At 32.7% G+C, this 26,510-nt stretch overlaps 2 protein-coding genes across 3 annotated transcripts; one reads left to right on the top strand and one right to left on the bottom strand.

Moving 5' to 3' along the window:
• Positions 1-787: 787 nt before the first annotated feature.
• LOC148308392 (exocyst complex component 7-like) lies at positions 788-14,121 on the top strand. The gene is made up of 16 exons (XM_088261743.1): positions 788-958; positions 2,028-2,193; positions 3,378-3,496; positions 3,959-4,033; positions 4,248-4,365; positions 5,736-5,968; positions 6,558-6,622; positions 7,137-7,237; positions 8,338-8,525; positions 9,436-9,615; positions 9,706-9,844; positions 11,351-11,467; positions 11,550-11,659; positions 12,070-12,176; positions 12,841-12,940; positions 13,885-14,121. Exons 1-16 carry the CDS (start codon positions 920-922, stop codon positions 14,119-14,121), a joined length of 2,094 nt encoding a protein of 697 aa, XP_088117869.1. The 5' UTR covers positions 788-919.
• Positions 13,990-25,856, bottom strand: LOC148308391 (uncharacterized). Of its 2 annotated transcripts, XM_088261740.1 has the most exons (14): positions 25,653-25,856; positions 25,057-25,246; positions 23,160-23,330; positions 22,293-22,550; positions 21,761-21,872; positions 21,242-21,397; positions 19,290-19,452; positions 18,747-18,904; positions 18,132-18,332; positions 17,841-17,962; positions 15,714-15,858; positions 15,083-15,308; positions 14,599-14,777; positions 13,990-14,339 (listed from the first exon to the last, which is right to left on the bottom strand). In XM_088261740.1, the coding sequence occupies exons 1-14, from the start codon at positions 25,676-25,678 to the stop codon at positions 14,266-14,268; spliced, it is 2,181 nt and encodes a 726-aa protein (XP_088117866.1). In that variant the 5' UTR covers positions 25,679-25,856; the 3' UTR covers positions 13,990-14,265. The 2 variants fall into 2 exon arrangements, with proteins under 2 accessions (XP_088117866.1, XP_088117867.1); XM_088261741.1 differs by lacking the exons at positions 13,990-14,339; positions 14,599-14,777 and adding an exon at positions 15,542-15,602 and having other exon boundaries at positions 15,169-15,308; positions 25,653-25,842.
• Between the last annotated feature and the right edge of the window lie 654 nt (positions 25,857-26,510).

Below are 26,510 nucleotides of genomic sequence, written 5' to 3'. Positions count from 1 at the left end.
GCAGATGGCATATTTGCTTAGTTGAAATTGAGTTTTTAGTGATAAAACTGTATTGATAACGATAAAATATTTATATAAAGGGATTAACAAATGTACCCACCTATCTTTCTTCTTTTCTTTATATTATTTTGAGAAGGGTACAAGGAAAATTCACTGTAATCAAGTGAACTTTTTATAAATGATTTATTTATGACTTCCTACATTTTTATCTTTATATTTATAGAGCACTCCATTGAAGGAATGCAGTGCTATCTTAATCTTAAATTAAATAAAGATTATCTATCACCAATCTTAGGTTCTCCCTCTCTCTGGTCTCAATTATGTGGATTAGTTTGCAGCAACAGATTACATCTCCTTCGCCATTCTGGTCTATTTTCCGAAACCCTCTTCAGCTCCTTATACGTCGAGATTATGTTCTATGGAAACAAATAACAGCGAGAATGTTTTCATGCAAGACCTTATAATGGTACATGCGTGAAGTATTTACAACATTTTGGAGATGAGCAGGATAAAACATAGTAAGATAAATAAGTATAACAAACAAAATATTAAGTATGCCAAAATATTTACATTTATGGGGATATGGATGATAAGTCATGGGTAGAAAGGCAATATTACACAGTGAATTCAATGATAATTTCAACAAAATTAGCCCATGCCAGGTTTTTTCATCTTATTCAGAAATCAATTATATATTCATTGTAAAATTCTCTTCAGGAATCCTACTCAACTCCATTGCTCTGATCATCGTTAGTTAGTCTTTGCATCGTTCCGAACGCAGTCTAAAGACTAGAACTGTCAAATCGATGTGTCAAATCATTTCTAACGTCAGAAACGGAATATTTTAGTGTAATAATTTATGTTTGGAAAACGTTGGATATATTAGTTTTAAGCATAATTGATTAAAATTAGTATTAAAATGGAAAAGAAATTTGAGATCGAATCCAAATTGGAAAAGGTAAACAGTATTTGCATATAAATATTTTTTGTTACAAATACATTCACTGGGTGGATATGTTTTCTCATCGCACGAATTGACTAAATACTCGGGAACTTTCCGTGTTTAACTGGGAGTCCACTGTAAAATAATGTTTGGGATATGAAAAAAAAAACTTACCATTACCCTCATCATATTTTTGCTAACTAACTACCCATCATGCCGCTTCCAAACTGAGAAGGGCCATTAATAAAATGGAAACACACTTCTTCTTCATTATCTTGGTGTAGGCTTTGTGGCCTGTTATTAAGAGGGATTAGCCCTGCGATATCGATTTCCCGCCGTTGATCCATCTCTTTGGTGGTCTGCCCGGGAGTCATCTAATACATACTTTACCACTTTATCTTTGCAAACATTCTTCGCCCACTCATTCATGCATCTCCTCATACACACCCTTCTATTATCGACCTGACTGCCAAGTATTTGACCTACTTAACCATGCCAAGTGTTCCTCGTTTTTCCTCTGCTCCTATTTCCAACTACATTCACCTCATGAATTTGTTTTACCATTCATTCCTCACTCATTCGTTCCACATCGCTAACTCCTTTCAAGAACGTCATAAATCAAAAATTGGCAATTTTCAGTTGTGCGTGTTTTCAGAATGCCCAGAAAATGTACTATATCGCAGCGAAAGAGGCATATTTTGAACTTAATATTTACCCGCTACAGGGCAGAAAGTGTTGTTTTTGCATTTTGAAGAAATGGTATTGTTTAATTTTTTTTTTTAAACATACTTAATATTTTTCAAATGGAGAAAAAACCTTCAGGTTTTACCTAAAAAGATCTGTTGCACAGTAAATAGTTCAATAAGTGGCGAGTAATTTATTTTTAATACATTGTATTATATTTTTAAACTTTAAAAACAGTCTCCTAAAAAATCAAGTTTTTTGATTTATGACGTTCTTGAAAGGAGTAGCGACGTGTCCAAACCATCTCAACACAATTTTATTAATTTGATCAATAATTTAACAAAAAATAAATTCTATTTTTGATCATGTGCATTATTGATTAATCAACAATTTGTTACAGGAAATGTCAAACCTGAATCTGCTTAAAGAAAGAGTGAATAAAAGTTCTCAGCTTACCGGGTCTATCGTTGGGATTCTGGATTCTTTTGAACACAGATTAGCAAAACTCGAGCAAACCATTCTTCCCGTTTACAACGACACGGCACATTTACAGCGCAAACAGCAAAGTATCCTTTTAAATGAATTCATCCAGCTTATTAACCTTTCCCTTATGGCGCTAAAAACTTTCGCGTGCAAAAGTGATATGTATTTTATACACTATATGAAAATGTTAATAAAAACTGAAAAATGTGAATATTCCTAAATGTTGCTTTTATATATGCATAGTTGAAGTTAAAATGTAACAATTTGAAATGTTAGCTCTGGTAAGTATCTGAAAACATTGCAAGTAGACATTGAGCACTGAGCAATTGAGAAAAGAAAAACATTGCAAGTAGACGTCATAGCTGGCTTAGCGACACAACCTCCGCGCAGGACGACTTACATGCTACTGAAAGGAGATGGGCAGGAGATGGGTATAAAAGCACAGCATGCATGGACACACTGGGAAACGTTTGTGTATTGGTGATTCTATCCCCGATCTTCCACAAATTATTTATTTCCGTCGCTGCAAATGAATAACTATTATTTGTTACTACTAATTGTACTGGAACACTGATGATGAGGAAGACAGAAACGCGCAAATGGAAAGAATTATTTATTTATCGAAAATTAGAAAGTTATAAGGGTGAGAAGAACAAAGCGACACCAATAAACAAAGAGTGAGCGCGACGTTTCTATATTTGAATTTTAATCTTATTTGAGCACACAAATATTGATCCTCCATTCCTTATATACGATTTCAAAGGAGTTGCTTGTGGTGGGAACAATATTGTAAACATTTAAAAGTTAATGAACTGCTTCACTTTGTTCTTCAGGAATACATATGCCTTACATAATCTTAATTTCTCTACATGAATATTATATTATCAAAATATATCATCAAAAAATACAAAAAATTTTATGGCACATGCAAAAATACATAATGTTTTCAATATTCTTAAAGATAAGACAATGTCTATTCATAGCCTAGGCCAAGTTATGTTATCAATACATTGAAATTAAGTGGAATATAAAATAAACCTTTGAATAAACTAATTTGGAAGAAACAATATACGTAATTATATTACGGAGGAATACAAAAATTCTGAGCTCCTATCTATTATATTTTGTATCAATATTCTCATTATTAAAGTTGAATTGTAGTAAATATATATAAATCACCGGCAATGAAAGGTTAATATTGAATTGTGAAATCACTTTGAGCAATTTGATATGCTATTGTTTTTCCTTAACTCTGAGTAATGAACAGATCTTGAAAGAACTTTACAGTCTTTGGATCATGTAATAAGTTATTATTTCGTGGCCCACGACGTTTCAGACATTGTGAATGCAGGTCCGTCAGGTGAAAACCTCAACACATTTCTTCAAGTAAGTCTTTTCTATATTATTATTTTTTAAATATGTATGTTAGTAATGAAGGAATGCAAGGCTGAGATAAGCATGATTGATAAAATTAAGAAAGGTGTGTTGAGATAGTTTGGCCATGTGAACGGAATGTGTGAAGAAAAAACAGTAAAACAAATTTAAGAGATGAATGTAGTTGAAAATAGAAGCAGAAAAAGACTGAGACAAATTTGGCATGATCAAGTTATTAAAATACTTGAAAGTGGCCAGGTCAGGAGTCAGAATAATTGGCAGGTATATTATGATAGAACAAAGGAAAGGGAAAGAAAAGGAAGATGTCTATCTATATTCCAGCAGTGGAAGATAGAGGGCTCATAAAGAAGATGAATGTGGAAAAGGCGAAGATTTTTCATAAAACCAGATTGGTGGAGCATCTATTCTCTTGTTTTGATTGAAAAAAAATCTCTATGTCTTTCTTTATTACAGACTATGAATAAGCTCTCCGAGGCACAAGTATATTTCAATAAAAATAACCCTCAAAGTGTTGAATTAGAAAATGTCGTAAGTAACAAGTTTTATTTTATTATTAATAGTTTAGAAATCACGAATATATTACAGTATAAATTTGTGCCAAATGTGAATGACCATTTCCCACAATTTTGTATAATTTTTTTACATATTATTTACTGAAGTATGTATTACTTGTTTCTTTAAATTTGTCAAAAATCTATCTATGAACATTATGTGTTTTTAAATCAATTTTGTTTTTTGACAGAATACCCTGTACTTTACTGGTGCTGGTAAACTGGAGAGTGAATTGAAAGACCTTTTAATGAAGCACAGTAAACCTCTACTGCCAATTATCCTGCTGGATCTTATTGCATTAGAAGAAGGTAAAGTATATTCTTATTAGTGATGTTTATGACAGCAGAGGATATTAAGGACATGTCGCTCACTCCTTTCAAGAATGTCACAAATCAAAAAACTTGATTTTTCACGAGAACGTATTTAAAGTTTAAAAATATAACACAATGTATTAAAAATAAATATCAAGCCACTTATTTAACTTTTTACTGTGCAACAGATCTTTTAAGCTAAAACCTGAAGGTTTTTGTCTCCATTTCAAAAATATTTAGTATATTTAAAAAAATAATAAACAATACCTTTTCTTCAAAATGCAATAACATCTGCCCTGTAGCAGGTAAATATTAAGTTAAACATATGCCTCTTTTGCTGGGATATAGTACATTTTCTGGGCATTCCAAAATCATGCACAACTGAAAATTGACAATTTTTGATTTCTGAGGTTCTTGAAAGGAGTGAGCGATGTGACATGCTACGAGTTGGAATCTGCGGAATGATTTGTCAGTGGACAGAGTTCCAGACGCCAGGTTGCAAGGTCACCACTGTCCCATGCATTGGACGCACTTAATAAAATAGTTGTCAAGTTCTGCTGTGAGTGAGTTTTTTGACACAGAAGTAGAGTGAGATAGTTCGATGTGCAACAAGGCTAGATGTTTGACCACATTTAAAAAAATTAAGAAAAATCATTAATTACTCTTGTGACAAATAATTTATATTTTAAACATTAAAATTAAAACATTTTGAGTATGTCTAAATACTTGTTTATAATCCTGATTTGTGAACAAGTATCTGGACACACTCAAAATGTTGTAAATAAATTATCTGGTCAAATTATAAGCTTAAATAATAAAAATGAAAATTATATTTTCCGGCGTTCTCATGTGTGTGATTATAATCCAGGATTCGGATCTCACATACTAATATAAGAGTTTCTGCTCAATAAAAAGCTTCTTTTCATCTCACCAATAGATGTCTCTAGTGAAGTTCTAGTGATTCAACAATGTTTCGAAAGAAACTTCCATAAAAAAATATAGTAAATCAGTACACAACACAAATAAACAATATATGGGAAAAAAAGAAAAACAGTTAAATTTCTGAAACAAAGGGAATGACCTGAGCTGGATTCGGGCAAATCACTGTGTCAGCAAAATACCTACCCGAGTTGTATTTGAGCAAATCACAACTTAAATAAAATAAATAAAAAAATATACAGCTTAGTAGACCCAAAAAATTAGTGTTTGATTTTAATACATATTTGAAATATAAATTATGGAGCTCTACAAATTAAACGCCAAATCAATAAACAAATAATTTATACTATAATATAAGAATAACAATAGCTTCTGTCTCATATGAATAAAAATCTAAACACTTTGTTGTTTTTTTTTTCTTTCCAAAGATTCCAGTGTAGAAAGTGCTCCGCCAAGTTTGGGAATGCCGATAGCGGCATTGGAAGACCTACGAGCCATGTGTCAGTGGCTCAACAATGCTGGAAGGAATTCTTATACCTCACTGATTGGTTCTGTGAGGAGTGGCGTGGTGTACAAGTCCCTCACGGCACTCAAGGAGCACCAGCGAACCAACAGTTTGGGAAGCATGCAGCGCTCTTACCTGACTCACTCACCAATGCCTGTTAGTACAAACCTTTTGTTTTATACATATCTCAACGCAGATATATTTGAAGAGGCGTTAACAAGGCTTACTACCTATCATTCCATACCTTATTTCAAGGTATTTTACATTTAAAATGATGCAAATTGTGCTATATTACAAAATATAGTTTTGTATTTTAAGTGTATTGCGGTGTAAAACACTGAACTGTTTATTTACAAGTTATATTAGATACGTTCCACGCAGTACTGTGTTAAAAAATGTACCAAAAAAAGCCTGCTAAAATAATGATAAAATTGGTAGATAGGTTTCCTTTCATAAAAATCAATTCAGGATATCAAAAATAAAATTCATTATTGCTTATTCTATCTTAATTTTATAAAAAAAAACAAACAAAAGTAGCATATATAATTCACCTAGTCACCCTCCTCATATCTCTTTGCGCATAGTACTAAGTAGTTAGTATGTGCAAGGGATATAGGAAATTCCAAATTACTGTTATGTACACATTATCAAATGAATGCTTGACTTTTTTTTGTACCATACTATTTTACCGTGTGAGTCCAGTATGTTCAAATTTCAAAACATTAATATGGCAATTTTCTTTCAGAGAACAAAATTAATACATCGTACTGAAAGTACCGCCAGGAAGACTTCAAGCCGTATACATAAAGCGTAAGTTGGAGAAAATTATTTACATGTGAAATTAATTCCTCTAGAGAAATGGTGGAACAGTGGTTTCTGTAGATACATAAATACACATATCGCTCACTCCTTTCAACAACGTCATATATAAAAAAAACTTGATTTTCAGGAGATCGTTCTTAAAGTTTAAAAATATAGTAAAATGTATTAAAAATAAATATCAAGCCTCTCATTGAACTTTTTACTGTGCAACAGATCTTTTAAGGTCTTTGAATCAACAGATCTTTGAATGTTTTTTCTCCATTTGAAAAATATTAAGTATATTAAAAAAAATATCTTTTCTTCAAAATGCATAAACAACGTTTTCTGCCCTGTAGCAGGTAAATATTAAGTTAAAATATGCCGCTTTCGCTAGGATATAGTACATTTTCTGGGCATTCCGAAAACATGCACAGCTGAAAATTTATAATTTTTTATATATAAGTGAGCTATATAATTTAATAAGTATTTTGGTGAATAATTTACTAAAATTATATATTTTAAGGTTGGAAAAGCGCGCAAACAAAATGTTTTTGAAAGCATCCCAAACTCTGGAACATTCCACAGGACTTACGCTGGGACCGAGAAGGAGTACATCACACATGGGTATTTAAAATATACCCTCATTTATTTGTATTACGGAATATTAAAGAAATAATTATGTGATTAATATTTTAAATATTTATAGCATTCAGTTTGTAATTAGTAATTTATATTTTTATCAAAATGTTAGGTTGTCTTGTCTTCCGGTTTTGAGACATCTCTCCATCAGGACAATCACTACACCAGTATGCAAACAAAACTACACATCACTACCATAAGGGCGTTTGTGCACTACACGGAATTACACGGAATTTTACCGTCCAGCACGTCAGTTAGCGATTTATAACGATGATTGGCTTGTGCTTTTGTCCATCTTTCTTCGGATCGGTGCTCTTGATCGGTGCCTGAACACATTGCGCGTAAATTTACGTAATCACGCTAAATTGTCATAATCGCTTTCATTTTTCAAAACCGGACTGCTGGACAGTAAAATTCCACCTAGTACACAAACGCCCTAACACTGTTCATACTCAAAATATTAATCACATGTGTTTTTAGTCGACTAAGGATTGCAGAACAACATGCACTAAAAGATAAGTGCTACGCAAGGTCTAACACCTCGGCCTTTAGTGCATATTGTTCTGCAATCCTTAGGGCACATTTGTCATTGGGTCGATCAAAAACGCATGTGATTAATATTTTGTGTAGTGAATGAAAATTGTAGTATTGTTTGCATGTTGGTGTAGTGACTGTCCCGATGAAGAGACGGGTACGTCTTAAAACCGGTTCACTAAAATCTCGGTGAGTGGTTATATACTTACATTGCTCATATTATTATAAAAAAAGTAAATAATCATGTATTGATTATAATATTAAATAATAATAAAACCCTTATCTGCACCCCAATGGTGCATAGGGCACTGCGTAATACAAACGCAGTGTAATCTTGATCGTTACACATGAAGGAAAGGTGATCAGCCCTCCGCTTCAGGTACCAGTCCAGGGTAATATTGAATAAATAGTACAGTGAAAAAATCACTAATATTTATTTTACCCCCCCCTAGGAATTGAACCCGGGACCTCCAGAACGGTAGCCGAGCGTGCTGACCATTACACTACGGAGATGTATTGATTAAGTTTTCAAAATGTTTTAAACATTGCAGAAGGTGATGATTGGACCGGAGGAGCAGAACAAGATATGGAGCAATATTTGGAGCTTGTAATGGGATTACACCGCCTCATGAAAGCAGAACAGATGCTTTTGGTTGGCTTGGTACCCCTAGCTCAGCAACACACTGTTTTCGAAAGCATTGTAAGGGATGCTTTGGACCTTGTTGTACAAGATGGAGAGGTAATATTTAAGTATTTTTTTTATTTTTCATCAAAACATTTCCAATATCCCCGTTATCCTGTCCGGGAGTGAGTTTCTACAGACAAAACTGTGTCCCAGGAGCGAGTTTATCTTCCCTATTTTTTATCATTGTCAATGCTATAAGCCAGGGGTTCCCAATCTTTTTCAGCCCGCGGCGCACTTACAAGTTTAGTATTTGTCACGGCGCCCTACTTTAGTAAGCTATTTGGAAAATACAATGTGACTATATATATGTATATACATATATTATAGTCGAAAGAAATAGGTAGGTACCTACAATAATAGTAGTCGAGTAAAAAGATGCTAGCTCTCAAAAAAGAAATTGTTGCGTTATAGGTACCCGAGAATATTTGTGGTTTCGGATAATGATAGAGGATCGACTCACGGCGCCCCTTTTTACTTTATACGGCGCACCAGGGAGTCGCGGCGCACACTTTGGGAACCCCTGCTATAAGCAACATATTTTCTTTTATATATTAAATGTTAAAATCAAATACTGATTTTTCGAGGTTACTAAGTTGTATTTTATTGTCAAAAAACACATAAAAATAAATTTTGTGACAATTGTTTTGCCTAGTTATGGAATTTCCAAATGAATGTTTGAAAATGCCACAACTGACAATGAAATGACATTCATTTGAAAATGCCATAGATAGCCGAAACAATTGTCAAAAAAAATATTTTTTACGTGTTTTTTAACAATAAAATACAACTTAGTAAACTCAAAAAAATCAGTATTTATTTTAACATCAAATATACAAATTAAAATGAAGTTATACAAATTAAACCCCAAAATCTATAAATAACTTGATTTAATCATAAGTTATTATGCAGTTCTTGTTACATCACATGTATTTCTAGAAAAATTTAATTATGTTAACAATTTCAGAATATTGCAACTAGAGCGAAGAAATGTATGAGTCGTCACGATTTCGGATCGGTTCTGATAGTTTTTCCCATTTTGAAGCAGTTACTAGCCCTCAAACCAGAATTTGAACGCACCGTGGAACACTGTGATATCAATGTTAAATCCAAGTTCACCTCCATCTTGACAACGCTACATACTACCGTAAGAAATCATCACATTGCTACAATATGTGTATTTGTAACCCAAACTTATATTATTAGCTGTTATATATTTTATTATCATTGATTTCAGGGAGTCAAAGCTCTTGAAGACTTTATTGACGGAGTGAAATCAGATAACGGTGTGTTACCAGTTGATGGAACCGTTCATGAATTAACTACAAATGTTCTCGTTTTTCTAGACCAACTTTTGGATTATGCGGACACTATTGGTTTGTAATAATAATAAATTTGTATAATTTATATAGCGCCATTTTTGTAAATTACTACCTCAAGGGCGTTACCTAATGTTGTATATTTACTAAACTAATACTTGTATTTAAATGAGTGAAGACTTTAAAAAAAATACTTGTCTTCTTCTCCGTCTTATTCCTCATTGCTGAGGGTTGTGACCCTTGCAGAAGCAATGACTCTTCTCCAGTTATCCCTTGACTGCGCTACACGTAGCTGAGGTGCCTGCTGCTGCCTTAATTTGATCGGTCCATCGTGTGGGGATCTTCCTCTCCCTCTCTTTCCCTCCAGGCTACCGATCACAACTAGTCGTTCCAGGCTATCCTCGTTGCCGCGCGCAATGTGTCCAAAGAACTGGTACAGATATTGGCCATTTGACTACCATGCTGGAGGTCCCGAGATTCCAATTCCAATTCCGAGGTCCAACCAATTCCCAGAAGGGTGACAATAAATATAAATGTTATTTTCACTCTCATATTTATTTAATATTAATCTGGATTGGTATCTGAAGCGTCACCTTGCCTTCATACAGTGAACAATCAACTAAACATTGTATCAGTTTGATGCAGTGCCCTATGCAGCAGTAGTAATTAGTGCAAGTAGGTTATTTAGAAACCCATGTTTTTGAGTTAGCCCCTAAAAATATTAACTTATTTTCTGGTCAATTGTGTGTCTAATATATATATCATTAGACACACAATTGACCAGAAAACGCAATGAAATCATCAAGAATTTTTTACATTTTTTTTATATTATAAAAATACTAAAACTGTTCATTTCCCAACAAAGGTTATTTAAGAGTTACTTTGTTTTAACACGTTTAGTAACACATTTAGTAATAACACGTAAGTAATATAATATTATAAGTGCTATAGGTATATCGAAGGTAGGATAGGATGCCTTTTGCATTTGGAAACATGTTAGTTTAAACATATATGTTAATTTGAGTTGAGGTGTCTGCTTAGATTAGTTGGATAATGCGCCCGACTGACAATCAGAGAATCCTAAAGAGAATAGTTGCTAGTTTTTGTGTAAAACTGCTTGAATAAAATTGAATTTATGATAAAAACAACAAATATAAAGCCTTTTCTACTTTTATTTTATTTGACCAGTGACTGGGGTTCATTACCAATATTATCAGACTGGGGTTTCTTGGTAACGACAAAATGCAGTTACTGTCAAATAAAACAATACTGTAAAAAGCTACATAACTGCTGTTTTATCATATAAAATGCAGCTCCATTAAAAAATTAATTTATAGTAAAAACAACAAATATAAAGCCTTTTCTACTTTAATTTAATTTGACCAGTGACTGGGGTTCATTACCAATATTATCAGACTGGGGTTTATCGAAAACGACAAAACGCGGTTACTGGTCAAATAAAATAACAGTGTAAAAAGCTACATAACTGTTGTTTTATCATATACAATGCAGCTCCATCAAAAAAATGTCAGCACAAAACTTAAATGAATTAAAATGTTTCAGGTGGTGTATTATCTCAAGAACTGGTTTACGGAAATTCTTTAGCTTTATTACCATGTTATACACAAATTGCTTCGAATAAAGAAGCAAAAGCTAGAGCGTTGCTAGCTATTTATGTTCGTAAGTACAGCAAACATAAAGATGCTTATTCATTTGATTTTTATATGTATTATATATTAAAATGAATGTTGAACTTTTTCAGGAAAGGTGTTGGTACAATTAAACTTAACACTGCGAAGCAAAAGTGAACAGTACAGCGATTCAGCAATTCGAGCGCTATTCCGTCTCAATAATAACCACTATTTACTTATGGTATGTACCACATATTTTTCAATGTTTTATAAAGGTTTACGGATGTAAAATGTTTCTCTTTAAGAATTTAAGGCCAATAGAAAAGATTTTTAATTTGAATATTATATATCAAATAGATTAATATGTATAAACAAAACTTTTTTTCTTCGTATTTTCTACACCTTCTAAAAAAATGTTTTGAGGGTGTTCCTCGTATTATGGACCAGGGCTGCTTCTTTCAGTGACTGAGATGATGAATAGTGAGAAGTATCACCCAATTCTACTGGAAAAGATACTACCAGAGATACAAAAACGAAGGTCAAATAATGGCAATGGAATATTTCAGCAGGATTTAAATCCCCCTGCCAAGGATTTTGACAATATTGTATATGAAATATATTTTTCAAATAATCATAATTATTAAATTTTAGGGACTACAACGGTCGCAGTTATTAGAAGTATTAACTCTGTCAGAGCCGAACTGTGAACAGAATTATCGAGAAATGATTCAAGAACATAAAACCAGCTATTTGCAAAGGTATATACTGTAATATATTATATAAATTTCTGGATTTGATTCCTGTTACGGGTTACACTGCCGAATTAAAAAAATTGATGCCATTTTGCCATTCCAGAAACTTCTGATCTATGTCTATTTGCCGAGTATCAATGAAAAACTTTGAGTTATTTTAACATATCTGTCGCCTAATTTCAAAATCTACCAGATCCACGTAAGTCGATTTTACAAAAAATGCAAAATTCTCCCGGTAACATTTATGTTTTAAAGATTTGTCTTTTTATGAAATAGAGAATTTTCCCTTTTTTCAGTATTTAAAAAAAAACTCGAGACACAAACCGGTAATGACATCATCTTAATTTTTGACCTATCCCCGCTCTTTGATAAGCCGATATGGGTCAGAAGGCAAGTTTCATGAATATAGCGGAATTTGAAATACAACGCTGTTTTTAAGTATTTTTTAGCAGTGTTTTCAAGTATATAAATATTTTAAACAATAAAACCCACAATTGGCATTCCGATAGAGTATTTATTTTTAAATCTTACAAAATTGGATCTGCCGGATTTTGAAAGAAGGCGACACATATATTTTACTAGGTTAAGTTCACTATTGGATTCTCAAATTAGGATTTTTATTTTAATAGTTTTCGTATTATCATCCTTATATGGTTTTATGTATTTTTAGTTGGAATAAGCTGTTATCTTACATAACTGTGGGAGATGAAGAGATATCTTCAGGCAAACTAAAGGACAAAGATCGCGCTGCAATAAAAGAGAAATTTTCTGTGAGTTGTTTGAAAAATTTATTTTAGCTCATTTATTTTCATAGCCACTAGCTTAAGTGTATTGAAAATGTGTCTAAGCTAACATAGTAGAATATTTTATTGAGACTATCGTTACTGTCGCAAATTTGACATGATCTTGAAATATACTATAATGTAGAGATTGTCATAACTAAATTTTATTTTATAATCTTTAGAAAAGTCCGCCTTCGTGGATTTAATGGTTTAACACATTTAGCTAGTGCACAGGTCCTCGATTTGACTCTTAGAAGGATTCAAATCTGTCAGGTTGTGATCCTGTGGTTAGTGACGTGGATTCCAAGAGTTTCTGGGTATGAACCCACTGAACCACAAGTTGATACCTATTTTTAATAATGAACCACTCATGAAAATAGCATGAAATTAAAATATGTATATATGTATGTAATAAAAACACAAATATTTCCCTTTAAATGAGTACTTGTTTCACTCTAAGGGCGATTGTCCACTACCCAGAATTTGACCATTCGGTAGTCCAGTTTTAAAAATGAAAGTGACTACAACAGTTTAGCGTGATTGAATTTACGCGCAATGTGTTCACGCACCGATCAAGAGCACCGATCCGAAAAAAGATGGACAAAAGCACAAAGTAATCCAAGCCAATCGTCGTTTTAAACTGACGTGCCGGATGGTAAAATTCTGTGTAATTCCATGTAGTGGACAAACGCCCTAACTATGATTCAATTTTATCCTGGACTGGTGCCTGAGACTGATCACCTCGCCTTTATGAGATTAATGACCAAGTCGAATACTGTATTGATTTGATACAGTATCCTATGCACCATTGGGTACAGCGAAGGCCCAGAAGAGGTTCCGTCAATAAATAAAATACCAATTTCAGTTCTAAATCTTGTAATGTTTTCATAATATTCTTTAATGAAGTATTAACATATTTTTCTGTATTTCAGGCATTCAATAAAGAGATGGATGAATGCGCAAAGGTTCAGAGAAGCTATTCGATTCCTGATTTGGAGTTGAGGGAATCCTTGAAGAGGGATAATAAAGAAATATTATTACCAAAATATAATTTATTTTACGAAACTTACGCCAACGTACCTTTCTCCAAAAATCCAGAGAAATATTTAAAATATAACTCTACACAAATTGCTGCACTGCTCGACAGGTTCTTTGATGTGGCTGCATAAACCCTTTTATATATATAAATATCATATAAATAACACAATATCACAAAAATACATAGTATGTGTGTATGTATTATTTTTTTCAAATGCATACATAACTGCACCTTATTGTAAATCGTAAATTTACTGTAATAAAATATTTTAATATTATTCTTCCGTTTTTTTTGCCGCTCGTTTCCTTTTCTTTTTCTTCTTCTTTTTCATTTTTTTCTGTGCGGTTTCTGAAAGCAAACAAAATATATGCATAGTATAATACTCTTATGGGAGGGATACAAGAATTCTGAGCCCGCATCTATTTTATTTTATTGATATTCTCGTTATTACAGTCGAATTGTAGTGAATATAAATCACCGGGAAGGAGAGATTAAAGATGCGGAGAAAGGCTGAAAGTGGTAGTAGCTAAATTGAAAATAATATTCCATCTCAATCGTAGAAATTACCAGAGTTATTCAATATCATAATAAAAATTGAATCATTTACCTGCAACTTTTAATAGTTTAACGGGTTCTGGCGAGAATGTGCATGGCAGTACACCATGATGCATCAAGTTGGGGGTGACTACAGATGGGTCTATGGGAACCCATGGGGCAGTCTGATTTAATTGGACGTCTGATGGGTTTATGTCAAAATATTTTTTTAAATCCAAACCATTAGTACAACTGAAAAAATATATTCTTTACTTATGCAACTATTATAGCTTATTACCCTTATCCGCACCCAATGGTGCATAGGGCACTGCATCGAATTGACGCAGTGTTATCTTGATCATTACTTGCATAAAGCAGTCCAGGGTAATATTAAATAAATAATACAGTGTAAAATCACTAATATATATTTTCACCCCTCTTGGGAATCGAAGCCGGGACCTCCAGCACGGTAGCTAAACACGCTGACCATTACACCACGGAGGCGGACTATTCAATAGGAAAATTATGACAAATTAAATATAAAGAAAAGTTTATACCTCTCGGGTATATTTTGGTAGAGTACAGCGAAGGCTCCGTGCTTGTCTGTATGGCTTAGTAAATATTTCCCAGCATGAATTTTAGACAAACATGAGAAAACATTAAAAAAGCAACCAAGAGCCATTTTGGATTTCCAGACCACTTGTTTTGCTGCTTCTGCAGCAAATGAATGCAATGTAAACTCATCAATCATTGCTATTTCACTGCTGTGTTTTGAAACTTTCACTGAAATTAAACAAACCGGGTAATTAAAAAAAAACAGTTAAAAATTTGAAATTCAGTTGACGATGGTGATAATTTTTGAACAAATTTAGTTTAACAAGTTATAAAATGTTGCAATGACGAATAGCAAATGCAAGATCACATGATATGATTGGAGTTCGATGTGGTGCTCCATGCACCACTTGTGTGATAACCACACCACATAAGAGGTGGAAAAAAGGAATCAAACTCGGTACCTCCAGTCGCTTCCGGTAGCCAAACACGCTTGCTGCTATGCTACGGAGATGGACAGTGAACCTTAAGGGAAGTGATAATTGATAAGGAGAGTTATCGGGCAATTCACTGATAGAACATGTTTTATAGGTAATATTACTCCTACACGAGTTTCTTATTGGGAATCTAGTTTACCTCTGATTAACTTAGAATCCGGGATAAAATGTAAGGAAGTCCATTGCGAGGCTGCTTCAGAAGGAGTGATACACTCGCTGCCATACTCGGATTGGAGTTCTACTTTTGGTTCCAGAACTATCTTCTGAAAGGCCTCATCTTTTTTCTGAACAAAAAAAATATTTACTGAATAAAAAAGATTTTTGTTGGTATCTCAACCTAGGTTAAGATTATATTAGCACATATATATACAGTTGCCTTCTTGGCTAACCGGGGTTTGCTTAGCGTGGAAGCAGATTAACCTCAACACTTGAGTCATTGAAAAGATATTTTATAAAAACAAAAATATTTCACAATAGTACTTGTTGAAACACTTGTCGAAGGCCGAACACATTTTGTTCACTCTTTTCAACAATGTTATACACATATCAAAAAAACTTGATTTTTCAGGAGATCGTTTTTAAAGTTTAAAAATGTAATGAAATGTATTGAAAATAAATATCAAGCCACTTATTGAAATTTTTACTGTGCAACAGATCTTTTTAGGTAAAACCTGAATGTTTTTTCTCCAATTGAAAAATATTCAGTATATTTAAAAAACATGAAACAATACCTTTTCTTCAAAATGCAAAAACAACACTTTCTGCCCTGTAGCGGGTAAATATTAAGTTAAAAATATGTCGCTTTTGCTGTGATATAGTACATTTTCTGGGCATTCCGAAAACATGCACAACTGAACATTGTCAATTTTGATTTATGACGTTATTGAAAGGAGAGCGATTTGTGCAGTGACAGTGACAGTGATCTGCAGTGACAAAATAACAGTATCTAACTTATACATCATATTTATAGCTTAAATTATTTGTAAAATACCTTGACAACTTTTTATTTATTTCTTAGTCGTCATAATATTTGTGATAAAAATTCATCAGCCTTATCAGTGCGATTCATCCGACAAAAGATCCGTTGTTTCGGTATTACAGTACGGATTCACTAATGCAGATTTTCTAAATGATCTGATCTTACCCACTTCTAATCCAAACAATACTTTGTGGCATCATACTTTAAAAAAATCTTTTATAAGTGCAAAATATCCATTTTTAGGTTAGTTGTCTCTAGCCGTGTCACGTTGTCGTCACATGCATCTTACTAAACAAGTTAATATACATACATGCATATAGCGCAGTTTTCAATTCCTCTTTGCTTGCATTTTGTTTTCCCACTAACCGGGTAATTGATTAAACGGAATGTTTTTTTACCATCTATCCTGAAAAATCAGGAGTGCTCAAATATCCACATTAATACATTGTTTTCGGGCGATTTTTTCATCAACCCAACTATAATTTATATACTAATTAGGGTCGTACACAAGTAACCACAAACCCAATTCCGATCTGTACAATGTTTTTTGGCGTCTCTCGCACTCTACTAAAAGTAAGCAAATAGAACGCTTACAAGTGTCTCCCACTCTCTACCAACAGTATGCAAAAGACACTTTTAAGCGTTTCCCGCAAACAATGTGTAAAAAAAATCTTCGATAGCCAGAAAATTGCCAATTTTTTGAGTTATTGAGTTTTTATTGTGGTGTATATCGCAACCGGTGTTGCCATATGCCAAACCAAAAAATCTGAATCAAACAGTCTACAAATCTGTATAGAATCAATAACCTAAAATATAAAACTTATTTTTATACACATTTTAACTAATTTTAGAAATCAAATCCTTTTCTATTTTTAGTTTGTAGCATGGATCATTGTACATAGTTGTTTTGATAGTAATAATCCTTCCAACGTTTCAGTACTTATTATCAAATGTTAATCATGCTTGAATCTATACTATACATATTTTCATTCTTCTGTTTTATCATATACTATGTCCAATTCCAAAAATCTGTATAAAACTAAAAGTACTACCTAAGAGTAAAATCTGTCATCTGTAACGGTAGCCTAAATTCTGTATCAATACAGATAAATCTGTATTTATGGCAACACTGATCGCAACGCAATACCACTGTGACAAGGGTACATAAACAGTTTAGTTTGCAAAGACTCACTTGTCAAAAGGTTGAAAATAAATAAATGGCAGAGCTACGCAGACATTTTTGTACAACACACAATTCAGGATATAATTATTTATCTTAGTACTTACATGGTATGCGTCAGCTTTGCTACAAACGATAAAATTTATGTCTTTGATAGCTGATTTGCTAAGTTCGCTTTCTTGCTCAGATTGGCCTATTTTCCACAGCGAATAGGTAAACTCATTGTCATCTAAAAAATAATCATTAATAAACTTGAATTGAATGACAAAAATATAATAATACAGCGCTACTTCCCGGGCTAGATGATAAGAAAAGCTAAATATTTTTGAGGCTAGCCTGCAAGCAAGAAAGAAAGGCCGGGGAACGAAGGTAAGAAAAATACATCACAACACCCTTACCGATTGGTGCAGCATCGGACTTGTCACATGAGGACTGCAATATTTCAGAAATAATTTTGGTATTTTTTTCGTTCGCTTCCAATGCGTGTAGCTTTTTTCCACATGTGCACGTGTCGGATGCGGAAGGTGAACAGTTATTTTTCATTTTAATAGTCTCCAGTTTTTTTGGTGATTTTCGTGCCATACCTCTTGTAGTAACACCTTAAAAAATATTTTATAAAAATGTACATATTTACTATTCAAGTGTGCGGGTTATTTATTTATAATAAAATAAAATGGGACAGGATTAAAATATATTCATTGACGAGAAACATAAGATCATGCTGAAACTAATCGACACAATCAAACTCATATAACATTTTAACAAAGAAACCTTTAGTACTACCCAGTCAGTTTGCTTCCATTGTCTACAAAGACAGTAAATAACTATAAACCGTGTATCAAAGCATGGTTAATAAAGGTTGTTAGCAAGGAAACATATTGTGATCAGGCACATCATCCATGATTACATGACACTTAACAAGTACCTAAGAATTAATTATCAATTCCCGTGAGGACACATTAACATAATATTGACCTGTAAATACATGACATTAATAAATAAACAGTCTTTACCTCTCGTGTTGTTTAGATGTAGTTCATCATCTCCATCTATAACCAGATTATCTTCATCAGAACTCAATTTGTCATTGTCTTCCATTTCAGGAGCAGTGGGATATTTAAAGTTTTTAGCGATTGTCAAACAGCTGTTACAATATTCAACTGTCTCATTTCTGTAAAAATTTCATTACAATGATTGAACGTTACGGTATTAAAAATGAGTTTTAAGAGAGAAGTGCACTTTCACAGTGAAGAGCCCTTGAGGTAGTATTTTACGAAAATGGCGGTATACGAACTATCCAAAATTAGTAATAATAGATGATGGCGAATTCATGCTATACAATACGTAGCATACACAACAATACACATAAGCAGCTAAGATCTCTGACGTACAAGTTCACAATACTAACCGCTGAACCACAACTTGACTCTCATCTGTATAAGTGCCGTAACACTCCATTATGCATTGTTAGTAACAACATTACTGGAGTTTTATTTCAGTATGAGAAAAAGCAGGCATTTAAGATAAAAATTAGTTCACAATGATCACTTCCTTACATATTATCAATGTTGTCACATTTTTCCTCTCTCTTCTTCAGCAGATATCTTTGAAGGAGCAATTTAAAACACCAATTGACCTTATCACGATTAGACAATTTGTGTGGTGGTAGGGCGTGGTCAATGTAAGCAACTGTGTGCGTTAATAATTTCCCATTTGCATCTGAAGAAAAAACCTTTTATTAAAAATTATTACAAAATAGAAATAATAAAAAATAAACATAAAACAGAGAAAACAATGCACCATTTATGTTTATGTATTAAATTTTGTTTAATTAAATGAGGACTCAAACAGCATATCAGAGTGGCTTAAAATTAACAAACTTAAACTTAACGTAGCAAAACTAAATACATGGAATTAGGAAGAAAGCCAAACCCAAGGATACATGTACAATATATAGATGATGAAACTATAGAAAAAGTTAAAGAAATGTTAAATGAAAAGTTAAATGTAATATTGGATTCAAAATTAACTTTAAATGCAAATTTTGAACACGTTTAAAATATTTTTTTTTTCTTAGTAGATTAAGGAATAAGTTAGATAAAAATACTGCAGAACTCATTTATAAAACGATCATTATTCCACATATATATTACTGGTCAACAATATTATTTTTGCCAAATTTATGAAATTTAAATAAATTGGATATTATACAAAATAAAGCGATGAGAATGGTGATCAAGAAAAATAGATAAAATAATATAGAAAAAATGAGAGAAGAACTAAACTGGTTATCTATAAAAAAGAGACTAAAATGACATATGTATGCTGATATTTATTTATAAATTTTTAAACAATAAATTACCCAAATTTTTTAAGGATAAAAAAGTGTTAAACAAAAATTTTCATGAACATATTACTAGAAATAAGACTGCCATTGTTGAAAAAATCGAGTAACAAAATTGTTTAATGTATGTATAAGGGTTTGAAAATGTATGATGAGATGCCTGAATGTATGAAGAATGAGAAGAGTATTTAAAAAGAAATGTTTTGTTTACTGTAAAAAGATGTAAATATATATACTTGTATGATGTTAATTAAGTGTAAATAATAGTTTATATTAGTGTAATATAAGCTAATTAAAGAAATAAAAAAATACTTTCTTTCAAGAAACGCTTAAAAGCGTTATTCACATACTGTTAGAGAGCGGGAGACGCTTATAAGCATTCTATTTCCTTACTTTTGGTAGAGGGCGAGGTGCCAAAAACCACAGTAAAGATCGGAATTGGGTTTGCAAAAAATTGTGATCATATAAACACAGTGATTTCTTGACCGTTAGCACATGAAGAAAAAGTGATCAGCTCTCTGCTTAAGGTACCAGTCCAGGGTAATGTTGGAAAATATTAGAGTGAAAAAATCATTTATATTTATTCGACCCCCCCTGGGAATCATACCCGGGACCTCTAGTATGATAGCCGAGTGTGCTGACCATTACACTACGGAGAAAAACAATTTTTTTACAACATTTTGAGTGTGTCCAAATACTTGTTAACAAATCTGAATTATCTCCAATTATAAGAGTATTTTTCATATTATTTTTTGACATCTCATCAAAGATAAATAAGAATATGGAAGTCTGGGCATTTACGGGGTGACGACCGTCATAGGCTGGTTTAAGTGATCACTTTACACACGTGATTAACATTCTAGTGATTCAAGAACAAAGTTTCAAAATTGGTTCATTTATATAGAACTTCCAAGAATTTGAGTAGTGTGGTTGTCAATAATGGGTAGAATTGGTGAATGGTATTTTTTTTACACTAACAATAAATAATACTATAATTGTATTCAAAGCTAGTCCTCCATAGTAAGGTATACAAATGTTTATTCTGTGAACAATGTGTGTTTAAACTGTTATGTAATGTAATTTCATATAAAGTGCAGCAAGCGGACGTGTGTAGCATGGCCGTGACAGGTGTGAACAATCGGCTAAGTGAGGGTTTGCTCTAACCTCTAATATTGTATTCCTTCACTGTAACTGGAAGATTCCACGACCGAGAGTACGGTGGGACATTGTTGGCCAGGTGCTTGAGACTACTCAAGGATATAACAATGCTCGCTGTAGTTTGTAACGCATATTTCTCACAGTCCTTTTCAGTTGTTACGTCTGTAAATATAGAGAAAAATTAAATATGTACATATATCGTTGTATCTCTTCATTCCCATCTGGATAACTTCTTCATTTATACTAAGATATTAATAAAAAGAAAAATAATCTCTTAGACAAGTACTTATGACTCGCAAATTGCTTAAAATTGATTTTTCTCAAATTGACACTTCTGTCAATCTCAGAAGTGTCAATTCTGTCAGAAAGGACTGAATATTGTACCTGCTCCAAATATGTTTTTTTTTTTTGTAAAAAAGTTACAATGCACATATTTCATTTTTGAATACATGGTTAGTTAGTTTTTTGGTTAGATATTTTTGCTCAGATGGGCATTTAGTTAAAAGGACCCAAAAAAAAGATTACCTATTTTTGAGAAGGTCAGTGAAGGATTTTTTGACAATATTGTTTCATATGTTGACGCTAAAAATATTGGCGACTTCAAATGAGGTATAAATATATCAGGGTCTGTTAACGTCTGAAAAAAAAAGAAATTTTAATATCATCACATGACCGACAGATTGAGATGGACCTGCAACGACGAAATATGTCAAGTACTAGTCAAGATAATTTTTTTTCCTGAATTACGGCTAAGAATGGTAATCATGCCTGGTTTCAGTTAGGGTTAGCTTGTAGGGCATCTTCCTGCATCTGGGACAGTCTTGTTTATAGGCTTAACCAAATCACACCATATGGATGATGTAGAGATGTAGAGGTGTAACTGACTGTTCATTTTTGCAAAAATGCTTCAAAATTACCACATCAAAGGACAGTTACTAAAATTCTTTCTTGATGAGTTGATAATGAGAAACAAGGAAAAATAAACTTTTTTTTCTTGGTTTAAAAAAAAGGATTACCAAAGGGGTTGAGTACCAAATTATTAGATTTATCTATTTACCTCATTCTGCAGCCTCTTTACTTCCACAACTTCTACAGGGTTTTTATCATTCATATAAACAATGGGAATCATTGTTATCATCTGGTAATATGGTGGATACTTGTTGATATCAGAGATCCTCTTTCTCCATACCTCCTCTATGAACTTTTCCTGCCCTTCTATCATGTTTACCGCTCTAACACATAACTTGGTTTTCCACAGCCCGGAAAGATGTTCCGTAAAAAGCTTTCGTTCTTCTTTTATACTAGGGAGGAGTGCCTTAAAGGTAAAAAACATGGTTTCACAAATATATAATTGAATCCAAATAAATAGGAATATTTGTTTGTTCATCTTAAAGTTAAATCTTCTAAAGTTATTCACTTAATTGCTTTGAACTTTTGACATGCTGCATTTAAATACGGGCGAGTTTTTATTTATATCAATAAAAATGTAACAAATGTAAAAAATTGCTTTCATTAAAAATATTTTTTTACCAGAATGGCAGTGCCATCTGTTGAACGTAACAGCAACGCAGGCAAAACTAAACTGGTTCATGGCGAACAGCATGCTTCTTGACAGAAGCTGTCATCTAGCATTTTCAATGTTTTCAATGTTTGTGTTGTGATTTTGGTTTACAAGCATTGTGGAATCATACTGATTAGAATTGTGCGATATCTATTTTTTTCCGTTTAACCAGACCGAGCCTCAGCAACGCATAGCTGAGTACAGCTAGGTACAAATAAAATATGTCTCTTTATTGAAATACTTGTAATTGTTTTTGACAGTTTGACAATGTCCTAGAAACACGTATTGGTAAAAAATTGTGGTAAGCAAAACTTTGCAACATTTTTCAAAGGCTAAATTATAAATAGGCTTTAAATAACTTACAACATAGAGTTTCATTTCATCTTCAGTGATATTTACTTGTGGCATGGAAATACAGCTCTTGTTGAAGGATCTCAGAACTTTTATGCAGGCATTATGTTCTTGCGGAGTGAGGGAAGATTTTTTGGGGTAGAAGGGAAGAGCCTGTTTTCCCGGCACACAAGTCTCATTTTTCTGCAAATTAAAAACATTTCAAAACATTATATTTTTACTTGCCAATATTTCTTTTGTTAACCTTCCCTTCCGGTGATATGTATTTATTACAACTCAACTTTTAAATGATAATATCAATATAAAATATAATAGATACGTCTCAAAACTTTCATATTGCTCTATAATATTTTTTATTTTTTTTTATTTTATTGAAAGGAAGAACAACAGTTACAATATATGATACATCAGAATACAAAAAATAAAATCATGAGTACCAATTACAGTTCTTCACAACTATGCATAAGAGAAGTCTATAATATATAGGAAGAGACATGAGACAAGGATGGGATAAAGAGAAAAGGAGATGGCAGTGATAGGAAAAGAAGAAAAGGAAAGGACAGGGAATAGAATTACCTTTTTGGGTTTATAAGATTTCGAACAATTTAGCTTTAAGTTTTGAAAGATTGGAGTAGAACAATATAATTATGTATTACATAAAAGTATTATTATATAGTCCGCCTCCGTAGTGTAATGGTCAGCACGCTCGGCTACCGTTCTCAAGGTCCCGGGTTCGATTCCCAGGGGGGGTCAAATAAATATAAGTGTTTTTTTTCACTCTTATATTTATTCAATATTACCCTGGACTGGTACCTGAAGCGGAGGGCTGATCACCTTTCCTTCATGTGTTAACGATCAAGATAACGCTGCGTTTATATGATGCAGTACCCTATGCACCATTGGGGTGCGGATAAGGGTTTAAAAAAAAAAAAAAATTATATTATAAAGTTATTCGTTTGCAGCGACGGAAATAAATAATTTGTGAAAAAATCGGGGATAAAATCACCAATACACAAACGTGTCTCAGAGTGTGCCACGCTTTGCGTATACGCGCATTTCGTCGCGTGTTCACTGCGCCATTAGTGCGCAGGTTGTCTTACACGGCAGTCGTGTCGCTACGCTAGCTATTGGGGCTACTCTCGATGTATTTTTTTACATTTTCAGATACTTACCAGAGCTAACATTAAAAAATTGTTACATTTCAACTGCAACTTTGGTCAATAAAAGCAACATTTAGGAATATTCACATTTTTCCTGTTTTTAAACCGCATTTTCAAATGGTGTGCAAAATACATATTACCGGTGCACGCAGAAGTTTTTAGCACCGTAAGGGAAAGGTTAAAGTCATTCTGTATTATATGGGTTTAAGGTATTTAAAATTTTGCAATATTAAATGTTACTGCCAATCAATGCCAGTAGAACTCGAGATTCAACCCTAACAAGACCAAACTAACTAACCATCATGCCACTTCTCCTCAGGGGTAGGCAGAGAGAATAGAATGCCACATTAATGTCTGCACACAATCTTCACCTCTTCCACATTCATACATCTTCTCACACATACATTCCGATTATTCAGACTCTTGACCTGACCACTTTCAAGTATTTGAAATACTTGATCATACCAACTTTTCTTCGGTCTTCCTCTGCTTCTATTACCAACCACATTTGCCTCATAAATTTGTTTGACGAATGTGAGGCAAAGCGTTGTATGATAGATGTTTGAATGGTGATATGAGGAAAGAATGGAAGGCTGAGATAAGCATAATAGATGAAATTAAGAAAGGTGTGTTGAGATGGTTTGAGCATGTGAATCGAATGAGTGAAGATATGATACTAATATTTTTAGCCTAAAATATTACTTATTTTTCATACAATTACAAGATAAAATTAAATTTTATTCTCTTACCTTTTGAATTTGTTTCAGTTTCATGGATTTTATAAGTGAATTATCGACTTTAGTTTTTTTTTTGGTTGGTTCTCCATGATCCGGGATAAAAGGGTTCCTAAAAACTCCATTTAAAATACGAAAGGTAGATGATTGTTGAAAAGCTTTAGGATCTTTGATGAAATTGCGTCCATCTGGAATGTTGTACATCCTATGCAAAAAGTAAAATAAAATATTAGTACAGGTTTTCGTAACTTCGTAACCCGAGAGTTCCACTAAAGAATTAAGGAACTTCAAATAATTTCATCTATAATTATGGAATTTAATATATTTGGTGAAACATTATTTGAGTACAAGTATGTCTACCCCACGTCATTAAAAAAAATAAGAGGAATAGGTTGAAAAATAATTTCCGTTCAAAATAATTCGGGAAGAGCTGTATTATTTGAAATAAATAGTAAAAACCGATGATGAGTGATACCTACTCTGTGACACTTATATTATAACTTATGTTATAAAATAGGGGAATAATGTTTAGAATTTGGAAGCAACAGTAAAATTTACGTAAAACATGGTTATAAACAGAAGTACCAGGTATGTAAATTATATTTTCTTACCAGTCAATACTATCAATTTCTTCCATTTCGATATTTTTAAATTAAAATGTATCATTGGAATTAAATGCTAGAATTGAAATAACCGTTATATTTAATATTATAAATGCAAAAATTATTTAAAAAAATAAATACATCAGTGATTCCATATTTGAAATAGGCTACATATGAATTTTTGACATTACCGATAGGAGATAATCATAGATTATTTTAAAAGAAGCACTGTGCAAAGCAGAGACAACTTTACTAACATTTTGGAATTAGGTAGGTACACGAGAGGCACGTACGATAATTTATACATAGAACCCTTCTCATCCACCCTCAGCTAGTCCTTTATACCTAAATATCCAATTGTGCTCGAACCAAACTTGTAGAATGACAAGGAAATTTTTCTTAGAATTATTAATTAATTATTTTTACCAAATATTTTTATGTTTATATTACGTGCAGTGCAGTCAAAGAATAATTGAAGAAGATTCATTGCTTCCATGAGGGTAACAACCCTCAGTTACAAAAAATATGACGGAGAGAAGAAATATTATGGTATTGCTCTTTTAAAAAATAACAGAAAATGTTATAGTTTATTACAAAGTTTTTATTATGAAGAATGATACTTACAGTAATTTTTTAATTCAGAGATTGTTTATTTTACGGAAAATTCATATTTTTTAATAATCTGACTTTTTTGCCTTCTGACCATATCCTCAGTCCTAAATGAGAGGGATTAAAGTATTTAAATGTACCGTTTTTTGTCTATTTAAAAAATCCCTTTGTTTGTAATTTTCTTTAGAATAAAAAAAATGTCGATACTGATATTGCGCCCCTCAGGAATTTTATAATTTGTTGAAGCGTAGGTATAAC

Source organism: Brachycentrus maculatus, unplaced genomic scaffold (assembly GCF_059751285.1).
Source record: "Brachycentrus maculatus isolate JH-2025_06_01 unplaced genomic scaffold, ASM5975128v1 h1tg000166l, whole genome shotgun sequence".
In the NCBI taxonomy this organism is placed as follows: domain Eukaryota; kingdom Metazoa; phylum Arthropoda; class Insecta; order Trichoptera; family Brachycentridae; genus Brachycentrus; species Brachycentrus maculatus.
This window is presented reverse-complemented; position numbering and strand designations above follow the sequence as displayed.

Bases quoted from the DNA above. Each gene is read 5' to 3' on its own strand.
- LOC148308392 (XM_088261743.1), top strand. From the start codon at position 920: ATGGAAAAGAAATTTGAGATCGAATCCAAATTGGAAAAG. The intron at 4,366-5,735 runs GTAAAGTATATT...TTCTTTCCAAAG, and splicing joins TCTTATTGCATTAGAAGAAG to ATTCCAGTGTAGAAAGTGCT. The intron at 11,660-12,069 runs GTATGTACCACA...ATTAAATTTTAG, and splicing joins ATAACCACTATTTACTTATG to GGACTACAACGGTCGCAGTT.
- LOC148308391 (XM_088261740.1), bottom strand. From the start codon at position 25,678: ATGGAAGAAATTGATAGTATTGACTG. The intron at 15,309-15,713 runs GTAAACTAGATT...GTTTAATTTCAG, and splicing joins GGATTCTAAGTTAATCAGAG to TGAAAGTTTCAAAACACAGC. The intron at 14,778-15,082 runs GTATAAACTTTT...ATATTTTTTCAG, and splicing joins TACCAAAATATACCCGAGAG to TTGTACTAATGGTTTGGATT.